At 39.3% G+C, this 18,740-nt stretch overlaps 1 protein-coding gene across 2 annotated transcripts in view; it reads left to right on the plus strand.

The window, feature by feature from the left end:
* Positions 1-639: 639 nt before the first annotated feature.
* TSG101 (tumor susceptibility 101) overlaps positions 640-18,740 on the plus strand; it is a 30,651-nt gene continuing 12,550 nt past the window's right edge. The window contains exons 1-8 of one of the 2 annotated variants that reach the window (XM_063117185.1): positions 640-817; positions 5,352-5,436; positions 6,102-6,167; positions 7,887-8,050; positions 8,574-8,700; positions 10,220-10,286; positions 13,149-13,246; positions 15,292-18,204. In XM_063117185.1, the coding sequence (XP_062973255.1) occupies positions 776-817; positions 5,352-5,436; positions 6,102-6,167; positions 7,887-8,050; positions 8,574-8,700; positions 10,220-10,286; positions 13,149-13,246; positions 15,292-15,872 (1,230 nt within the window). In that variant the 5' untranslated portion in view covers positions 640-775 and the 3' untranslated portion in view covers positions 15,873-18,204. Of the gene's footprint in view, positions 818-5,351; positions 5,437-6,101; positions 6,168-7,886; positions 8,051-8,573; positions 8,701-10,219; positions 10,287-13,148; positions 13,247-15,291; positions 18,205-18,740 lie in introns of those variants that run through there. The other variant, XM_063117186.1, reaches the window with a different exon arrangement.

The following is an 18,740-nucleotide window of genomic DNA, read 5'->3' on the forward strand; positions in this document are numbered from 1 at the left end:
TTGTCTATCAAATCCTACGCTTCCTGCTAGTGGCTGCAAAAAAGGGGGGTAATGACGGAAGAATAAAAGTTAAAGCATAAAGTTTGTGTGTCTTCAGAGAGGTCTGTGTAAAAAGGTCCTGGTGGCAGTAAAACCAAGTGTGTGGGGGAGAAGGTCATTTCTGCTGGAGATGAGAAAGGTCTTACAGAAGGGAGTTTCTTATTAGGATAAGGGCAGGAACACTACGACGACTCAATGTTATAAATTCAGGAACGTTCAATTCACAATTTTACGCATTTTGTGGTGTTGAAAATGCTACAGTGTAAGCTATGACTTCCCTTCACTTTCTGCAGATTTTTGGGGGGGTGAGTGTATCTTTTTCCAGCAAAGAAATGCCCATAACAAAACTCATTTCAGGTTGCAAAGTCAGTCAGTCTAGGTCACCTAATCACCTTCCCAGCCCACGGTTGGCGCTAAATTGAACAAAGGCATTTTCATGCCGCCGGGAAACACTGTTATTCCTCCAACCATTCCAAACTAGACCGCCTGCCTGACAAATCCTCCCAAGGCTCCAGCCTTGCGGTCAAAGTCTATGGTCATGCCCACGTGATGCAGGGGGGGCGTTCAGCCGCCGGAAGTGACGTTACGCCGCGCCGCCGAGAGGAAACGGGTGGAAAAATTGGGAGCGACGCTGGGGGCAGGTTTCTTGTTTGTCCGGGAGTTGGAGTGAGGGCCCGCGGGGGCGGGGAACGACGACGACCACCCCGACCGTTGGCGGGGAGAAGCCGCCGCCACCATGACCGTGTCGGAGAGTCAGCTGAAGAAAATGCTTGGCAAGGTAAGGCGAGGCCGGCCGGCGAGCCCCTCCCTCACGACTTTTATCCAAACGCAACTCTGGGTCGCCACCGCCCCTTCTCCCCTTTCCTATGTATTGAAGACCTCAGCCCCGTTTTCCCTCTTCCTGGGGAGATGTGGGCGTCTCCACATCCTATTCCCCTTTACGAGTAGGCCTCCCTTCCTCTGTCACCAGTCTCTCCCTTTCTTCCTGTTGGAGAAAAATCTTCGACGCCTGCGTTTCAGTCAAGAGTAACTGAGGCTGTATTTCTGGCGTGGCTGATAAGGACTGGCAAAATCCTGTGGACCCAAATGGTCCAGCGGCCACCGACAGAAGTAGCCACCGAGCTATCCCTCTCTCGGGCGCAATATATACTTCCTCGCTCTAGCGCTTAACTCGCTTTTTCAACTCCTCGAGGCCTCTCCGCTGACAAAACAATCCAGTTCGTGTGTTGGGACGTCTCCCGGGTTTTCAAATAGGTGTTCCCTTTTTGCCCTTGCGGGTCTTTCCAAATTATTTCCTTACCTTTCTTGATCTGTTTAAAGCTAAACTATCCTGCCCTTAAATAAGCAACGTAGGTAGTGAACTCAACTCTGTTCTCCAAAGGAATCCAGGAAACTAAACAGGAAGTACATAAGGGCTTTGAAAGTGTAAACATAAAAAAATATAGTGACAAAAAAGTCTTGTATTTGAAAAATGAATTTGTAAGACAGCAGGTGTGCAGAGATCATATAGGCTGCTGTAGGAATTGATTAGATGTATTACTATAAAGCAAATACAATTTACTAAGAATACTAAACACTAAGAATCACAGTACCTGTTCTTTTAACTTTAAAAACAATGTTTTTTTAATGATTGATGTACTTGACACACTCTTAGTATTAAAACATTGAAGTCTTAGTATTAAAACATTGAAGTCTAAGGTATTAATGAAATTTAATACCTTAAATTAAATTTCAGTCTAAGGTATTAAAACAATAGCCAATACAGCCTCCTGAAAATGCTACGCAGAGGACCCTGCTTAATGGGATAGGCTTTGATTCTGGGAAAGATGGAGAATCCCTGAAAATCTGGCCGAGGTACCTTTTGTGAACAGAAGTTTCTCTGCCCACTTTTTGGGGATCTCCTTCACCCACCCCTCAATACCACAGCCTACCCCTTCAGCAGGGCCCCCTAGCTCTCAGTGAAGCATTTTCAACTGACTGAAAGAGAAACCTTAAGGAAGGACGGATGGGGCAGGGAAGTCTGCTTCTGTCAATCCAGTTGCATGTGTTTACATTGGATTCAACCCATTAATTTAAATGGAAGAAGGTTACGAATGTGTTTGACTTTCCTAGTGAAATCAGTAGAACATAAATGGTGTTCACATTGACTGGATGGTGACTAGCACTAGAGTAATTGTAAAACGTATATGTGAATAATATACTGGGATCAGTATCAAGTCTGGAATTTAGTTAAATTGGCTTTTATGTAGTAAGATTGTCATGCAGTGTTGTTGATAAATAAGAGTGTCTATATATGTATACAGTACCTGCTGACACATCTTGGCATCTAAGTAAATACAATGAAAACATCAACTTTTGTTTCATGTTTTGCCAGTTTTAAAACGTAAAGAAGTTAAAGAATAACCATGTAAATTTGATAGAATTATGTCATGCACATAGAAAGTGAATCTTAAGGATGCTTTAAAACTTTATCCAATCGTTTTCCTTTGAAGTTATTCTTATTGTCTGCATCAGTTCTCCTTTATAAAATAATACCAAGCTCTACAGGTTAAAAATCAGAATACAAAACCGAATCCCCACAAGCAATGTTTATGCTGTAATGGTGAATCAACTTACTTCCAAAATGTTCCATTCATTTCAGTTGGACTTAAATTTCAAACTAAGGCATTAATCATCTGCATGCTTACTTGGGAACATGCTCCATTTAACTCAGTAGAAATTAGTTCCAGCTAAGCATGCATAGGAATTGGGCTGTCAGTGTGCTTAAAATTGCAGCCTCAGGGAGCATACCTGTGTTCCCTGGGAAGGCAACTGAGAGACCATAGGGTGCAGTGGAGAACTCTGCTCCTGTTGCAGTTCTGCCAGTGAAAGGGGCCAAAACGGCATTTCAGGGGCATGTTGGGGAGGCTGTGGATCCACAGGATTGTAAGCTCCCTCATACCCCTGTCATGCTCCCAAACAGGCTCCAAAATTACAGCAACATTGGAGCTGGTGTAGTAATTCCCTTCCATTGTTTGCCACAGCAAACTGGCAGGGGTTTGGATGTGGGAGTTGCCCCACCATAGGATATCCCCCTCTCACCATAGGATTGCTCAGCGAGTTTAGCCAACCTGCTCTATTATGGATAAAGCTACTTGAGATTTAGCATTTTAAGTGGTTCTTGTGGTTCTATTCTCTTCTGAATCATTTCTTGATCCATTAAATACTTAGTTGACAAGCAAATTGCAAAACCTGCTAATTACTTTGCTAAGTGTTCAATGACTAGGAGGAAGAAGAATATAAAAATGCAGCCATATCTAATTAGAGGCTTAAGATTTCAACCTGTAGTAGAGAATTCTAATTGAGGGTGCGGGCAGTTTTTACCCATTTTTTTCCTCATGGGGTATGAATAAAAGTTTGTCATATTTTTAAGGGTGAGCTTAAATGAAAACAAGCACTGTGATACTCTTTTGTTGAGGTTGTTTTTGATTAGTTGGATTAATGATAAATTAAGGAAGGTTCAGGATATTTGAACTCATTCAATAACATTTGAAATATTTCTTGTATTAGTGCTTTGTGGCATTTGGATGCTTTTCATATAAATATTGGCTACATAACTCCCATTATATGAGAGAATATAGCTGCTTAATAAATTAAGATTGAATATTGATTTCTGTCTTAATGCAGGTGAGACAAAGGAGCTACCATATTGTTAGCTGGCTCTGCATAGCAAATTTTATTTGAGTACATCAGTAGCTTACACTAATAATACGTTCTCGGGGTGGCAGTGAGGCCTCTGGCACCAACTTTCTGAGAAGTACAGTCACAGTGGATACCCAGTGTTGAACTAAAACCAATGTTATGCAAGTAGGCATCTGCATATGTATCAGGAGTTAACCCTTCCCTGGCTCCTCCCTACAGGATCCCCCCAATGTTGCCCCCACAGATATACTCAAGAGGATCCTCTAACCCTCTTGACTAGATCTAGATAGTGTGGGTGGGGAGGCTTCAGGCAGAGGGATAAATCAATCCGCTAGTGGTATCTGTTCCACTGGCAGAACAATACCATTGGATACAACCCAGAGAGACTAAGCAACAGTGGGGATCATAGGACAGAGAATATGGAGCTGGACTTGCTGAAGGAAGAGAGCAGAGAGGCAGTGGACTAAGAAACAGAAGCTGGGAGAAATCATGTCCCTTGCCCTCCAGTTTGTTGTTCATTGCATGTGGAGAGGAAGAGGGAGGCCACAGGGATAACTGTACTATGGAATGGCTGGGGCTGTTCAGTTTCGTTTCCATGCACCCCTGACAGGCCCTGCCCTTGGGCCAATCGTTTCTGGTCCAGTTGGCTCTGAGCGTGGCAGTTGATACAGACTAGAGGGAGGCATTTCTCCTCTCAAGTCCATTTCTGGGGGAAATTAAAATAGCTGGAGGCAAACAGTATGACTAGTTTGTTCTTTATCTCCACTGTCTGGTTGATCTGATCTGACCAATACCTATTTTAAGGTGTGTGTTTATTTTAAACTAAATATCAGTTTTGAAACTAAATATTGTTTTTGAACAACTCCCAGGCCAAATCGTTCTGTTTGTCTACACACACACACACCTAACCCTCTCCCTTTCCATTGCCATCACATAGATGGGTTAGGCGGTGGTGCGGAACCTCTTTCAATCTGAGGGCTGAATTCCATTACAGAAAACTGGGGAGGGTGCATTGCAGCTTCTGGGGGGAAAGTGGCAGGGGCAAAATAGCCAGTATATTTCAGCCTTTCATAATAGGGAAAAAAACAGCACAAAAGCCAGGAAATAGTCAAATGATCTGTAGTTGGGGGAAAGGAGGTTGTGCCAGGGAAAGAGGGTGTGGCCTTCTGGGAATCCCAGCAGGTCAGATTTTGCCAACTTCTAAGCTTCTTCACCACTGGATTGGGCAATCACAAAAACTTTTGCACAACCTGCATTCATTTATAAAGATGCTCATTTTGTTTGTGCACCTTCACAATTCCCATGAACATACTAAATGTGTTTGTTTTACATTGCATAATGATATGCAGTTTATAATTGACCTTGACTGATCATACTTGCTCTGCAATCCCTAGCTGTAATCCAGCAAAGTAATTCCATGGCCAAAGCACTTTCATTCCTTTTACTGGGTAAAGAATGGGAAAGAGCAATGTGTAGTCATAGAATCTTTCCAGTCATAATGTGCCATAGGAGACCGTGCAAAAGCTGGGCTCTGGTCACAATATTTGTATCGAAGTAAATCCAAATGTTGTCCGTGAGACTTGATTTTAGTGAGGGTTTAAGCTTTACAAAATTATTTTTGTTTTTCCTAGTACAAGTACAGAGACTTAACTGTTCAGGAAACTGTCAGTGTTATTGCCCAATACAAAGACCTCAAACCTGTAATGGATGGTTATGGTGAGTTCTTCCGTTATGCATTCTGAGCTGTATTAATTTGCTTAATTAATATCTTGAATTTTTCATATGTTTATCTGTTTTGTAGTGCTTTCACTGACATTCAGCTAGCCTGTGTCAGTTTCCTATCAATAATTCATATTGTGCACAAGTAATTTTCCTTTGAAAGAGAAATAAGACTATCTACTAGACTAATTACTTGTATTTGAGGTGTGTTCTTTAGAAAAATGCTCATGAAAACCATTTTTTATTTAATAAAAAAATACTCAAAAAGCATAGATGTAAAGAGAGCATGGTCTTCACCTAGAGAGATAATTGCTTTCAGTTTAGGTTTTGTTTTGAAGGTTCTCATAACAGCTATAGCAGTTTTTAAAAGTAGTTCATTTTCTTGAACATTATTACATGGCATCATGTATAACAGCTGCATTTGTTTTAGATCCTTGAACGGAACAGAGAAGATCTGGCTGAGTATCAAAAGGCACAGAATGACAGATAGGCATTTAACATGTGTAGTCCTTTTCATTCTTTTCCCCAGAAAGTGATTTCTTGTTCATGGAAAAGAATGTGAAAAAGAGACATTTCTGAAATAATATTTGCATTTTTGTTCAGTGTAAACACAATTTCTGTGAGCTGACTGTAAAATGTATGTAATGTTTCTTTCTTTTCAGTTTTTAATGATGGTTCATCAAGAGAATTGATGAGCCTCACTGGAACCGTCCCTGTAAGTTACAGAGGTACGTATATGGTTTGTGTAATTTGCATGTAGATTATGTGAAAGCATGCAGATTTATTATAATCAATGTAGTTACTGTAGCCTCTTCAAAATATGATATTCTTAATTTGTAATGATGTAATTTTGTGTTCTATAATTTGTCATAACTTAAATAAGTAAATGTAATGAAAGCGAAACTGAAGCACGAACTTAATAATTTTTGTGAACCGCCCAGAGAGCTTCGGCTATTGGGCGGTATAAAAATGTAATAAATAATAAATAAATAAACCCCAAAATTATTCTCTGTATTTAAAATAATTTATAATTCGCAGTCTCTTTTCATGGGATTTTGTGGTGGCACTCTGGGACAGAGCTTGTTAGGATAGTAGGTATCTGGTGCCAATCTCTTCTTTCATGGTTTTTCCCAGTTTCAGTGGGCATGATAAATTTAGTCTTATCAAGTGTATTTTATATATTTTGTTAGTGTTTCTTGCAGATGATACATTATGTCCCAGGTTGAGGCACTTCTTAAGATACTCTGCTACCAAACTTTGAAGGTTAAAATCAGCAATTTGAATTGCTCTAGGAAACAATTTGGTAATGAGCAGGGAGTGTAATATTGGAGCTATATGTTACTATCTTCCACTCCAGTAACATCCTGGCAGACTTAATGGCCTGGTTTGCATGACACACTAGCCCACCATGGTTTAATTTTCCTGTGGAGGCTGTTGCATCATGCCAGGTGCTCACGGACGACATTTTTGCATGGTGCCCATCGGTGGCTGGCTTGCTCTGACTTGTCATGCTGTGAGGCAGGGGTTGTTTGAGAATTAGACAACCCTCAAATAACCCATGCATTGTTTTAGGGTTATTTAATGTTTGTCTAGCCCTCAAACAATTCCTTCTGTCTGAGTTCACATGACACGATAGCCCCCAGGGGTAAATTAAGCCACTTAATTTAGGCTGTTGTGTCATGCAAACCAGGTCGCTCTGGACCATTGGAAGTTTCTGAAAAATCTTCAGTGTCAGCGCTACATAGAATGCACCAGTGATACAACCTGGAAGTGACCAGAGAATAAATGACCTTGCAAAGGGCAGCATCTCAAGGATAGGCACTCATAGTCACAGCAGTCACTTGATCATTCAAGAGCATCCCCAAGCTGGGGATTTTTAAGTCAGAATGCAGCTCCATCTGAAACAGGCTGGATGTCCACTCCTAAATTGCTGAAACCCCCAACCGACCCCCATCTTGTCTGTGTTAAGCTTCAGTTTGTTCACCCTCATCCACTCCTGAACTGACCTCCAAAATCACTCTAGCCCAACAAAAAATATAGTTGGGTGAGGACAAAAGAAAATATTTTGTGCAGGACAGGCAGTCTGTTGCCACAAGATGCAATGAAAGTTACTAGCTTAAGTGATATTAAAATAATTAGACAAACGCATGGAAGATGGATCTGTCAATGGTTTTTGGCCATGATTTTTAAATATATTTGTAAGCTGTGTACCTCTGAATAGTGGGTGCTTGGGATAAATAAACTGGCTCTTGCCATACCCTCCATGTGTGCTTCTAGGGCCAACTGGATGGCCATTGCTAGAAGCAGTTTGCTGTCATAGATGTTTTTAGGTCTAGTGACTTAAGGAAATTTTAAATACTTAAAGTGTTGTAGCAACTAACAGCATTATCATATGTTGTCAAAAGAAGAAAACAACACATTCATTTTTCTTTTTTAAACCTCTTCAGGTAACACATACAATATCCCAATATGTCTGTGGCTGTTGGATACATATCCATTCAACCCTCCAATCTGTTTTGTTAAACCAACTAGTACAATGACAATTAAGACTGGGAAACATGTTGATGCAAATGGCAAAATATATCTTCCATATCTGCATGAATGGAAACATGTAAGTACAGTTTTAAAATTCTTAATGTAAGTCTTGATTTATTTCATGATATAAGTAACATTTTGTTTAATATTTTGTTTTCTTCCTTGGCCCTTTGATGTAGCAGATAGGCATGGCCTTGGAAACCTAGGGCCTATATTGAGTATAATATTAGCATTCTTACATAGTGTTAATGCTTTTCTCATGCTTTCTCTGCTGTCATAAGATTCACAACTGAAGCAAGTCTTTATACAAAATATATTTTCAGTCATTGCCTTTATCTGTAATTAGTATAGTTTATTGACCAGAGCTCACATTCTCACCTGCACTTTCCCAATGATATGTTGCCCTTTTATATTTTTAATATTAGCTCTTGCTAACTGAATTGGAATAAACTAGACTAAAACCTATAAATAGAAGAAAAGAATAACCACTTGATTAACCAACTGATGAGGTAATGGATCCATTGTCATTGTTAATGGACAGCTAAGCTATCTTTGTGGGAGAAAACAACAACAACTATCTTATCTGCTTTAACCCATAGCCACAATCCGATTTGATAGGATTGATTCAAGTTATGATTGTGGTGTTCGGAGAGGAACCTCCAGTATTTTCTCGGCCGACCATTTCAGCAGCCTACCCACCTTACCAGGCAACAGGACCACCAAACAGTAAGCCACTTATACCCCTTATACATGTAAATACGTAGCAATAAAAGTAAGCATTCACATGTTTCATTGAAAACTTCTAGTTACTGTGGCATTTGTCTATGCTAATTTCTACAGATGTAGTTAGGTTAACGTTATTATTTTTGTTGTCATTGTTACTATTTTTGTTGTTGTTATTATTATTATTATTATTATTTATTACACTTATATACCGCCCCCATAGCCAGAGCTCTCTGGGTGGTTTTCTGGAACATAAAAGACTCCTCTTGGTATACAGGCAGGCTGGTATCTTGTCTTTGACAGTTTCCCAGAGATACCACTATACCATGCTGGCTCTTATACTATTTTACTAAACTATCACAGGGAAATTTATTTTATAGAACAAGAGTCTGCATTGTTAGATCTGTCAAAGCTGAAAACCTGAGGATACTTTAAATTCACTTCCTTTTCTGGCATTGGGACCTTGCAAATGTGATTTCCATTACATTTTTTTTTACCGCAAGGGAGATTATTATGCAACTGCAAAATGAGAATATTATCTCTACCAGTAGGTGTCAGTGAAATATAGTTTAATCACTGATTAAACCTTCTAATTTGCAAAGGTAGAGATTGTGAGCTTGAAAGTAACACTGATGATTTAAAATTATAGCTTTATAAATTATGGAAAACTTGGTTCATCCATTAGAGGAAAAACCCAAAAGCCACAGGAGGGTAATGCCTTTATTACTACCAAGTAAAATGTCACAAAGTAGTGAGCAAGCTTTCAAGTTCTCCAAAGCTGGCTGTAGGCTAGAGGTTAAGTAAAAAAGGATTGGTGCAATGAGAGAGAAAGTTGGGCATAACAAAAAAGCCCTGAAGAGCAGTTTTAACAGTCTTAAGATGGAGTGCAGGAGGTGTCATGTAAACTTAACTAATGCACAGTGACTTCAGTCAACTCTCCACCATCATCACTGCAGGCCACCAGAACGTCTGGTGGCTTTTGAAGTGGTGCAGGGAGCTACAATATGGAGGAAAGGATGAGAAAGCCCTGCATTGAATCCAACCCTATAGAACTTGGGGTGAACATTTTATACATTCTCTATGGGAGGAATTCACATATATTAAGGATTTAGTTTGTTTCATTTTAATTATGACTTCTTCATAAGGTCTGCCTGGTATTCTGAATCTGAAGATTTACAACATCCACAGAGGTCCATTTTAAATAATAAAATCGTCTTCTGTGTTTGCTTAAACTAGGAAAAAGAAGTAAAAAAGCACTTTGTCAAGTTTAGGGGGGGGGGATATGATAAGCTAAGGCTTTGCTTGGGGGCTGATGGGAAGACTCTAGAAACTATTTGGTCCCTGAATTGTTGTTATCTGATTGATGCCTTGTCTTCAGAATAAGCTTATATGTGGGCTATTAAAAATAAGACCCTAGAAGTTACTAATACTAAAATTACTTAGTTGTAAAACTAGCCTTTTGATATAACTGAATTTTACTATCCTAAATTGTTAAAATGTCCAAAATCTTTGTTGTGCTCAGATCCCTACATGCCAGGTATGCCAAGTGGGATGTCTCCTTTCCCCCCTGGACCTGCTCCTAACCCAAGGTAAACTACGATTTTTAAAATCTACCTATGCAATAGGAAATGCAGACAGCAATTGAATTGTGCTATGTTGTGCCAGTTTCTAGCCTGGTTTGGATGCAAGAACAAGCACTATTTTTTTTTTTAAAAAAAATACTTATTTAAAACATTTCTTGGCCGCCTCTCAGTGCAGAGGCCCACACAAGGTGGCTTACAACAATAAAATATTAAAAGCAATAAAATATTATTTTTAAAAGTAGTAAAAACATGTTCACAATAAAATAGCAAGTAAAACAATTAAACCAGCAGGAACAACAATAGTAGCAATAACAATATACATCATGGAAAGGCTGTGGTAAAATAAAATGTTTTAAGGCCTTATTGAAATCCTGCAAGAATGATGTATGGTGGACCTTGGATGGAAGTTTATTCCAGAGGTTTGCGGACACCTCTCCCGTGTGAACACCCAACTCTCACAGGTGGGCAAATGAGAAGGGCCTCTCTTTCTGATCTCAAAGTGTGGGCAGGCTGTTATGGGTGAAGGCAGTCCTTCAAGTTACTAGGTCCCAAACCATTTAGAACTTCAAAGGTCAAAACTAGCACCTTGAATTGGGCTTGGAAACACACTGGTAACCAGTGCAGCTGGCGCAATATAGGCGTTATATGATCAAATTGCCTTGCCCCTACCAGTACTCGGGTGGCCACATTCTGCACCAGTTGAAGTTTCCAAAATGTCTTCAAAGGCATCCTCACAGACAGCGCATTACAGTAGTCTAGCGTGGATGTGACTAGTGCATGGATGACTGAAGCAATGTCCGTCCTCTCCAGATAGGGTCGCAGCTGGCGTAACAGCCAGGAATACATTCTACCAGAATGTATTCCTGGACACCACAGCCACCTGGGCTGCCCCAGTTAGCTCAGAATCCAGGAGGACTCCCAAACTGTGTACTTGGGCTTTTAGGGGGAGTGCAACCCCATTTAAGAGCAGTTGTAAACTTCCATCCAAAGTAGTTGGTTTCCCAACCCACAGTACCTCCATCTTGTTTGGATTACGTTTCAGCTTGTTTACTCTGACTCCAGACAGAGTAAAACCATACGTACAGCCAAAACAGCCTCCAGACACTGGTTCAAGAGTTCCAGAGCCTCCCTGCGATGTGCAGCTGGAAGCGAGAGGTAGAGCTGAGTATAATCCGCATACTGATGACACTTCAGCCCAAGCCTCCTGATGATCCAGCGGTTTCATGTAGATGTTAAAAAAGCATGGGGGCAAGATAGAACCTTGCAGCATCCCACAGGCTAACGGCCATGGGGTGGAATAGAAGTCCCCCAGCACCACCTTCTGAGACCACTCCTCCAAAAAGGACCAGAATCACTTTAAAACCATGCCTCCCAATCCCAATCCAGATAAACAATTCAGAAGGATACCATGGGATTGAAAGCCCATGCCACCTTATTTACAGGTGGCATGCCTGTGCTTGCAATGGGAGATGCTAAACAAACCATGGACTTTCTGTCTGTGATTGGTTTATCATTGTGCAAATCAGGAACTCTGGCTTGTCTCTCCTCCAACAAGCTAGAGTCATAAGCCAACAAAAAACTATGGATTATAACTCTGGCTTATTGGTTGGGAGTCAAACCAGACGTCCTGGTTTGATCACAACAATAAACCATAAACAGAATGCCCATGGTTTGTTTAGCTGCTCCCACTTGCAGCAGGAGCGATCGGGCAGCATAACAAAGCATGCTGCTCATAAATGATAAACCAGGATTCAGCCAGAATTACATCTGAACCAGGCTTCTGGAATTGAGACTACTGGGCTTTAAAAACATAGCATTATTGTTTGCATTTTAGTCATTGTGAGTTCAGTTTTTTCTGGGCATCAAGACGAGACCTTCTAAGTGTTTTATTTAAATTCTGAGATTAAACACTGTAGTTGCATTTAAGTACTTGGTTTTAATTAAGCAATGAGGAAAAATATAGTGAAGCAAAATTTAAAATTCAGTAGTGTCAGTGTAATACTATAGTTCAAAATGACTCCTGTGGTGCTCTTCTGCTTTACAAACTATCTTCCTTCTAAAATGCTTCGTGCATTTTAAACTTTATTTGACTGATTTTTTTTCCTGTTAAGAGTTCTCTTCAGATACTAGGCTCCATGTGTTCAAAGAACATATTGGGGGGGGGGGGGGGCGTACGTATGGTTCTATCCCCAATGGCTCTGTCCCTGTTGCAGGGCTCATACTTGGTCCCTAAAACTCCTTAAACTGAAATAAAGCCCCCCCAAAGTCCCTTTTTTTAATCCTACGTCCCTAAAGTCCCTAAAAATGGATATATGCATTTTTTTGAATAATTTATGTAAATTTTTACATAAATTGTCCACCCCTGCTCCGTGTGATTGACCTTCCACCCAACATGTTGGAGGTATGGCAAAAGAGACAGGAGTAATAAGAACGTCAGGAACAGCAGCAGGGGCAGCATGCAAACCCTCACTTCACTCCACATACATGGAACCTAATTTCTGTTGACACTAAGAACTGCTTTATTTCTGTTGGTTTGCTTATTTTCTACCTTTTAGCTATTGGCTGGTGGCAGTACAGTGAAATGAACTGTTAGGCTTGTTTTTGCAGACACCGTAAGGTATGTGAGTAACATGATGCATTCTTAAAGTTGAATGAGAATTGGATATCTTTAAAAGACTGGTACTGCTAAAACCTATGAATGACAGTAAAATTTTCAGCATCTTGAATTTTACTTTGACCATTGTATCTGCATCAGTGGCAGATACATTTTCGTATTTTATGTTGTTGTTAAATAACAGATTGCTTATTGTTGAATATAATACTTAAATAATACATAACACTAGTATATCTTTCCTTTTTTCCTTCAAGTGGTTACCCAAACTATCCTTACCCTCCCCCCAGCGGACAATTTCCAGCAACAACTAGTACACCACACTACCCTACTCAGCCTCCTGTAACTACCGTGGGTGAGTAACTTCATTTCAGAGGTAGAGAATTAGATTTCTACAGCAAAAAAACATGCTTCTAAGCAGGGCATTCATTTTATCACAGTCAAGGAAAGTAAGTTATTGTAGTAAAACATTGGCTTCATGATGTTTTAGCCATTAAAAATGATGTTTTTCTCCCTTGCCTGTTTTATAGAACAACTATGAACTTACCTTTGCTCTTTCACTCTTCAAGAAACTTTATTTTTATTCAAAGGCTCTATGTAATGAAGTTAATATGTGCTTGAAATTATGATGCTAGAAGGTTCAAAATGATTTCAAGTTAGAAAGCAATAAAATAAAACTATGTATTTATATTCTTTAATCTCATTGTTCTGGTGGGCTGATCTTGTAGTTATGAGTTTTAGATAGTGAGAGAAGATTTAATCACATTACTGAACACACCAGGAACATTAAGAGAATGACTATTTGGGCACAAGAGTGAAGAGTCATAGCCAGTATGGAGTAACTGCAGTCCAGGTGGTGATGTTATATTATGAGCTGTTTGCCCTGTCAGCTGAGAATTGTGAACAGTAACTGCAGATGAAGTGATTTGAAGAGATCTTGATTACTGCTGAAAATCTGCTTTGAGCAACCTTAAGTGGAATTGGACTAGTTACCCACAATATGTTCTCTAGTACACTCTCAGACTGCCAGTTCCACAGTTTTGTATATGTGTGATGCAAGAGTAGAAGTGTCATTGCAAATGTAGCATGAAATTCACAACTGTTGTGGACGGGTCTTTACAAACATGTTGGTTTTTATGTCAAGTTTGTTTATATATAAGCTAAAGATGCAGATCAGCAGCTGTCTTCCATTTCACTTTGTTTTTATTGTGGATCTTGGGACCTGAAAGTGTTGCTCATCTGAGTTCTGGGCTAAGTACTATGAAGTTTTAACAGTCAGTCCTTTCCATGAAAGGAATCCTAAACATTTGAAAGGTATGGCTACATCTTGGCCTCCTTATGTTGTAGTTCTAATTGTAGCTGTCTTTGCCCCAACAAAGATGGTTAATAAGCAAACACTTGAAAACCTATAAAAGATTATTTAGAAAGTGCAATATTATTTAGCCCAGACTGGAACTCAGCACAAGCTTTCCCTTCGGCTGTTGTATTGTCCCATGCCACAGTGTATATTTGAGCTGCAAATATTCTCTTCACTTTTATTGAGGTGTAAGAATTGCTTGAGAAAGTCATTTTTTTGTAATTTAGTTTGGATATCTGCAATGTTGTTCAGGAAGGTTTAAATTGCTGTATTTCACGGTAGTAATAGGCAATCTATATCTTATATTGTAGGCTTTGTAGCATTTTGTTTGGTAAAGGAATTTTAAAGTTGAGGTGTAATATGGCAACAGAAATATTGACACACACCCCTCAGGAAACATCAGGAAAAGTGGGGAAATTGGAAATTTCTACAATGAATTTAATAAAGAAGTTTCTTTCTACTCACAATGCTTTCACAACTGTTACCTGCCATCCTTGATGAGCTGTATCACTACTTGGACTTAATGGTCCCAGCTTTCTTTGCTGGTCCACTTGAAAGGCACAGACTTTCTTATACTGATTACTCTTGACCTTTTGTTAGTTTTTGGAACAATCTGGGAGAATGTGACAATGAGCATTCTCATCTATCATTCTGAATGGAAAGTTTTACCAATCTTAAATGCTCTGGCAAGTTCTCAATCTATTTTAGCATGTCCAACTGGAAAAGATACTTAATTTGCTCTTGTAAGCTCAGCCAAAAGGGAATGTAAACCTGGATTCCTTTACATTGATCTTATAGCTTGGATACAGGTATTTTTACCTGTAAGCATCATACACCAGCATGTTACTCAGTTTTCTGAATGTGTATTCAAATCAAGAATTAACTTTATGGATGATTAAGCCATGTATTTTAGGATAGAGACATCCGTCTCATACTCTGATTTGTCTGTACATGGAATAATGCAGAATAAAACTACCTGGGTAAAGTTTTCAGAAAGTGCTTGAAGTTCTTGAAGCATTAATGTATGTTTGTTCTCTTAATAGCAGATGGCAGAAGAAAGCAGAAACAGGTATGGATTTGTGGTCATTCTTATGTTTTCTGGGCAGAAAAACGGGCACTTGAAAGAAGCTTTGGCACACAGTTGGGCATTCGAATGGATGATGCCAAATTACATTGGCTAGGAAAGAGTGGCATGACGTGGGATCAGTTAATACCCACTCTGTTGCATACACGGAGGCGTCTATCAGATCCTGATGTGCTCGTGGTCCATCTAGGAGGAAATGACTTGGGGACAGACAGAAATGTGGATATCGTAAACCAGATGAAGAAAGATTTAGGACATCTTAAGCAAATATTCAAGAATAGTATTCTGGTCTGGTCTAATATGGTGCCCCGCAAAGTATGGAACCAAGATGTGCCTCATAGAGTGATGGAGAAATACAGGAAAAGAATCAATCGGGAAATTGGCTATTTTATGGAGTATATCGGAGGGACTGTGATCAGACACGATTCACTTGTACCAGAGTCTCCTGGATTGTTTCATCTCGATGGTGTCCTCTTGTCTGAAAGTGGCACAGATATCTTCAATTTGGATTTACTGAGTGTTTTGGAAACTTTGGTCTGACTTTCACTTAGAAGGAAGAATGATAATGGAGCTCAATTTAGACAAGCAATCTGGAGATAGATATGATTAGAAGTTTATGAACAGTGTGATAAATTGAATTTACGTATAGTGGAATTGCCCTGTTAGTATGGTGTGGTGGGTATTGATTGGCAAGGCAGTTGCCTAGGGCACTGTCCTGCAACCACTAGCGCAAGACATTTGCTCCTATATTTTACGGCTTTGTAAGTTTAGTTCAATTTTTTTGCATTGAATTCAATTCACTTCTGATGTTGCTTAGAGACACTGCTAAACAGTTTAATTCTGTGATTGATTTTTTCCCATCCAAAAACGTTCAGTTGATACACAATGATGATATCAATCCAGAATGTGCAGAACAGTTTATAGAAGTGTTTCATATGGGTAAGATGGGACTAAGCGTTAGGAGTTATCAATGCTGGCATTTAATATTACACTTCAGAACTTCAGGAATATATAACTTTGAAAGATGAGAGCCTAACTTAGGTACAGTAGGCAAGTCAGTTGGAGCTCTAGGATTCTTGTTACACTTTTGAAAATACACCATTAGTTAAGTGTTGAAGCATTTGTGAAGCATAAGTGCTTACTAATATACCTTACAGGCAGTGTCTTGTTCAAATGTAATATTCTTGGTTTAATAAACCATAACTTATTAAGCTAAGAACAAGCAGCGGGTCCACATACTGCCCCCTTGCCTCTCAGTTCCTCGCCTTGTGTGCTTGCTTTGATCCTGAACTTTTAACATCACTTCATGTGTGTTTTATGCTGAAATGGGGAGTTCTGGTTCAATGTCAGTTTATTAACCAGTATCAATCCTGGTTAGTAAACCAACATTAAAGTGCAGTTCCCCATTACAGGCGTAATAAGAGACTGTAGTTTAAAGAAACTAAGTGTCGAATCCAGTGCGCAAAGAGAGACGGCCCCATTTATATTAAAAGGAGAGAAGAGTCGCATGCTTTCAAAGGTGTGTACTTGTGGAGCTGCTTCCTTCACTGAAGTCCGTGGAGGAGTTGTTTTGGTTGAGGGAGCTTTTAGCCTTGACTCAAGCTTGACACAGCAATTTGTGTTGTGCGATAGACCTAAATATTTCAGAAGATCACCATGACATCAGTGAATCACTATGATACTTGTAAAAGATTTTGTCATTTTAAATGACATACTATTGATATGATTCTATCACCCTTAGTTAACACTTCTTATGCTCTTCCTAAAATCTTGTTTGCAGGATAGCTGTGGCAGTTGGATAGGCTGCATAGATAGCAAGGGTTTTGGAAAATGAAAATAAAAATAGAGTTCTTGCCAAGGGTGAAGGGGATCTTTCACTTGTGAACTCTATTTAAAATGGTATGAATTTCGATGTTCTGTTTGCCTGGAAGCCATTAAACTGTTTGACAGTGTCTCTGTAAGATAGCTATGCCACCTTTTGCTTTGGCATTGTTGTGCCGCTTTTTCCTGGAAGAAGGCAGGCCTGTATCAGAATTTTCTTTTTCATATAATTTAATAGAACTACCATTTTCCACAATCATTTTAGGGGGGAAATTAAAATACAGGGAAGTGTTTGCACATGATTTTTTTTTTAAAAAAACAACTCTGTCATGTAGTTAACAATTTGATTAGTCTTAAGATGAGTAAAAGACGCCATAGGAGGCAATATTCTTTGGTGTTTTGGTAGTGAATTTCATATAAATTGATTTTATATGGTACTGTGCCTTTACGTTCCTTTCACAAGCAAGAGCGAGCTTAATTTCAATGGCTGATGTTATCTCCCTATCTTCTCTGAAGCTAAGTCACTATCAACTTTAGTTGATTCTTCACTGTAATGGCTTTAAATAACCAAACATCCAATCTGCTAAACTTCTTGGAGGTGGACTTTGGAAACTACAGTTCAGCACAAACTTGATTCTGGAATGTAGGACTACAACAGGAGTGGAATGGTAGAAGACAGATCTATGGAAATTAACTTTATTGCAGCTTCGGATGAAGACCTTCAATCTGTTTATTTGTATATAATCTCTTTGAATACCTCTGAAGCATTCCACGAGGATGAGGAGAACTATAGATCCTTTGGGAGGAACTGAGACTGAATTCTACATATGTATAGAGTGATCCAGCTCTTTCTAATGAGGACATAGAAGCACTTACCAATGCTTGCAACAGACTACATTTTGTATACTTGCGTGTAGTAGGGCCTTTAAGTTTCAGTATTTGGCAAGACCTGATATCTTTTCTACGTTATTGATGGTGAAGAGTATAGTTTGATTCATCTAATTTGTATAACTTGGAGATTTGTGTGTTAAAAATAAAATATGGGTCTTTATTTCCTGGTCTATGTGTTATGTTAGCACTTAATTCTGATTGATGTGGATTATTTTGCTTCAAAGAAAATATGTTTTCAGGCTGCTAATTGTGCTGTGTTGAAAAGGCACTCAATCCTTTATCAGACATATCAGAAATTGTGACACTTCCCCCAGCTTTATTTAGCTTGAGTAAAAACAGTGCAGACATATTTAATATTATTAAGATAAAACTGGCAATGGCTATAGATACCAGTATTTGGTGACCATTACTCACATGAGTGAATATAATGGCTTGGATTCAAACTTGCTCTTACACAAGTGAAAATACATTCCACATGTATAAGGCAGCCGCCTGATTTTCCTCTCTTATTCCACACTCCAGACTGTTGTGGAGCATTCATTATCCTCAGGAGTGGCTGTTGGAGGGATGCAGTGAGCTACAGTAAAGAGAGGGGTGGGAAAATCCTGCTGTGTACTTGTTTGGATCTAAGCCATGTATTTTGTTATACCCATTAAAAGTAGGGATTCAATAATCACTGCTATTGAATATTATATA

The sequence above is a fragment of the Elgaria multicarinata genome, chromosome 2 (genome assembly GCF_023053635.1).
Source record: "Elgaria multicarinata webbii isolate HBS135686 ecotype San Diego chromosome 2, rElgMul1.1.pri, whole genome shotgun sequence".
Classification (NCBI taxonomy): domain Eukaryota; kingdom Metazoa; phylum Chordata; class Lepidosauria; order Squamata; family Anguidae; genus Elgaria; species Elgaria multicarinata.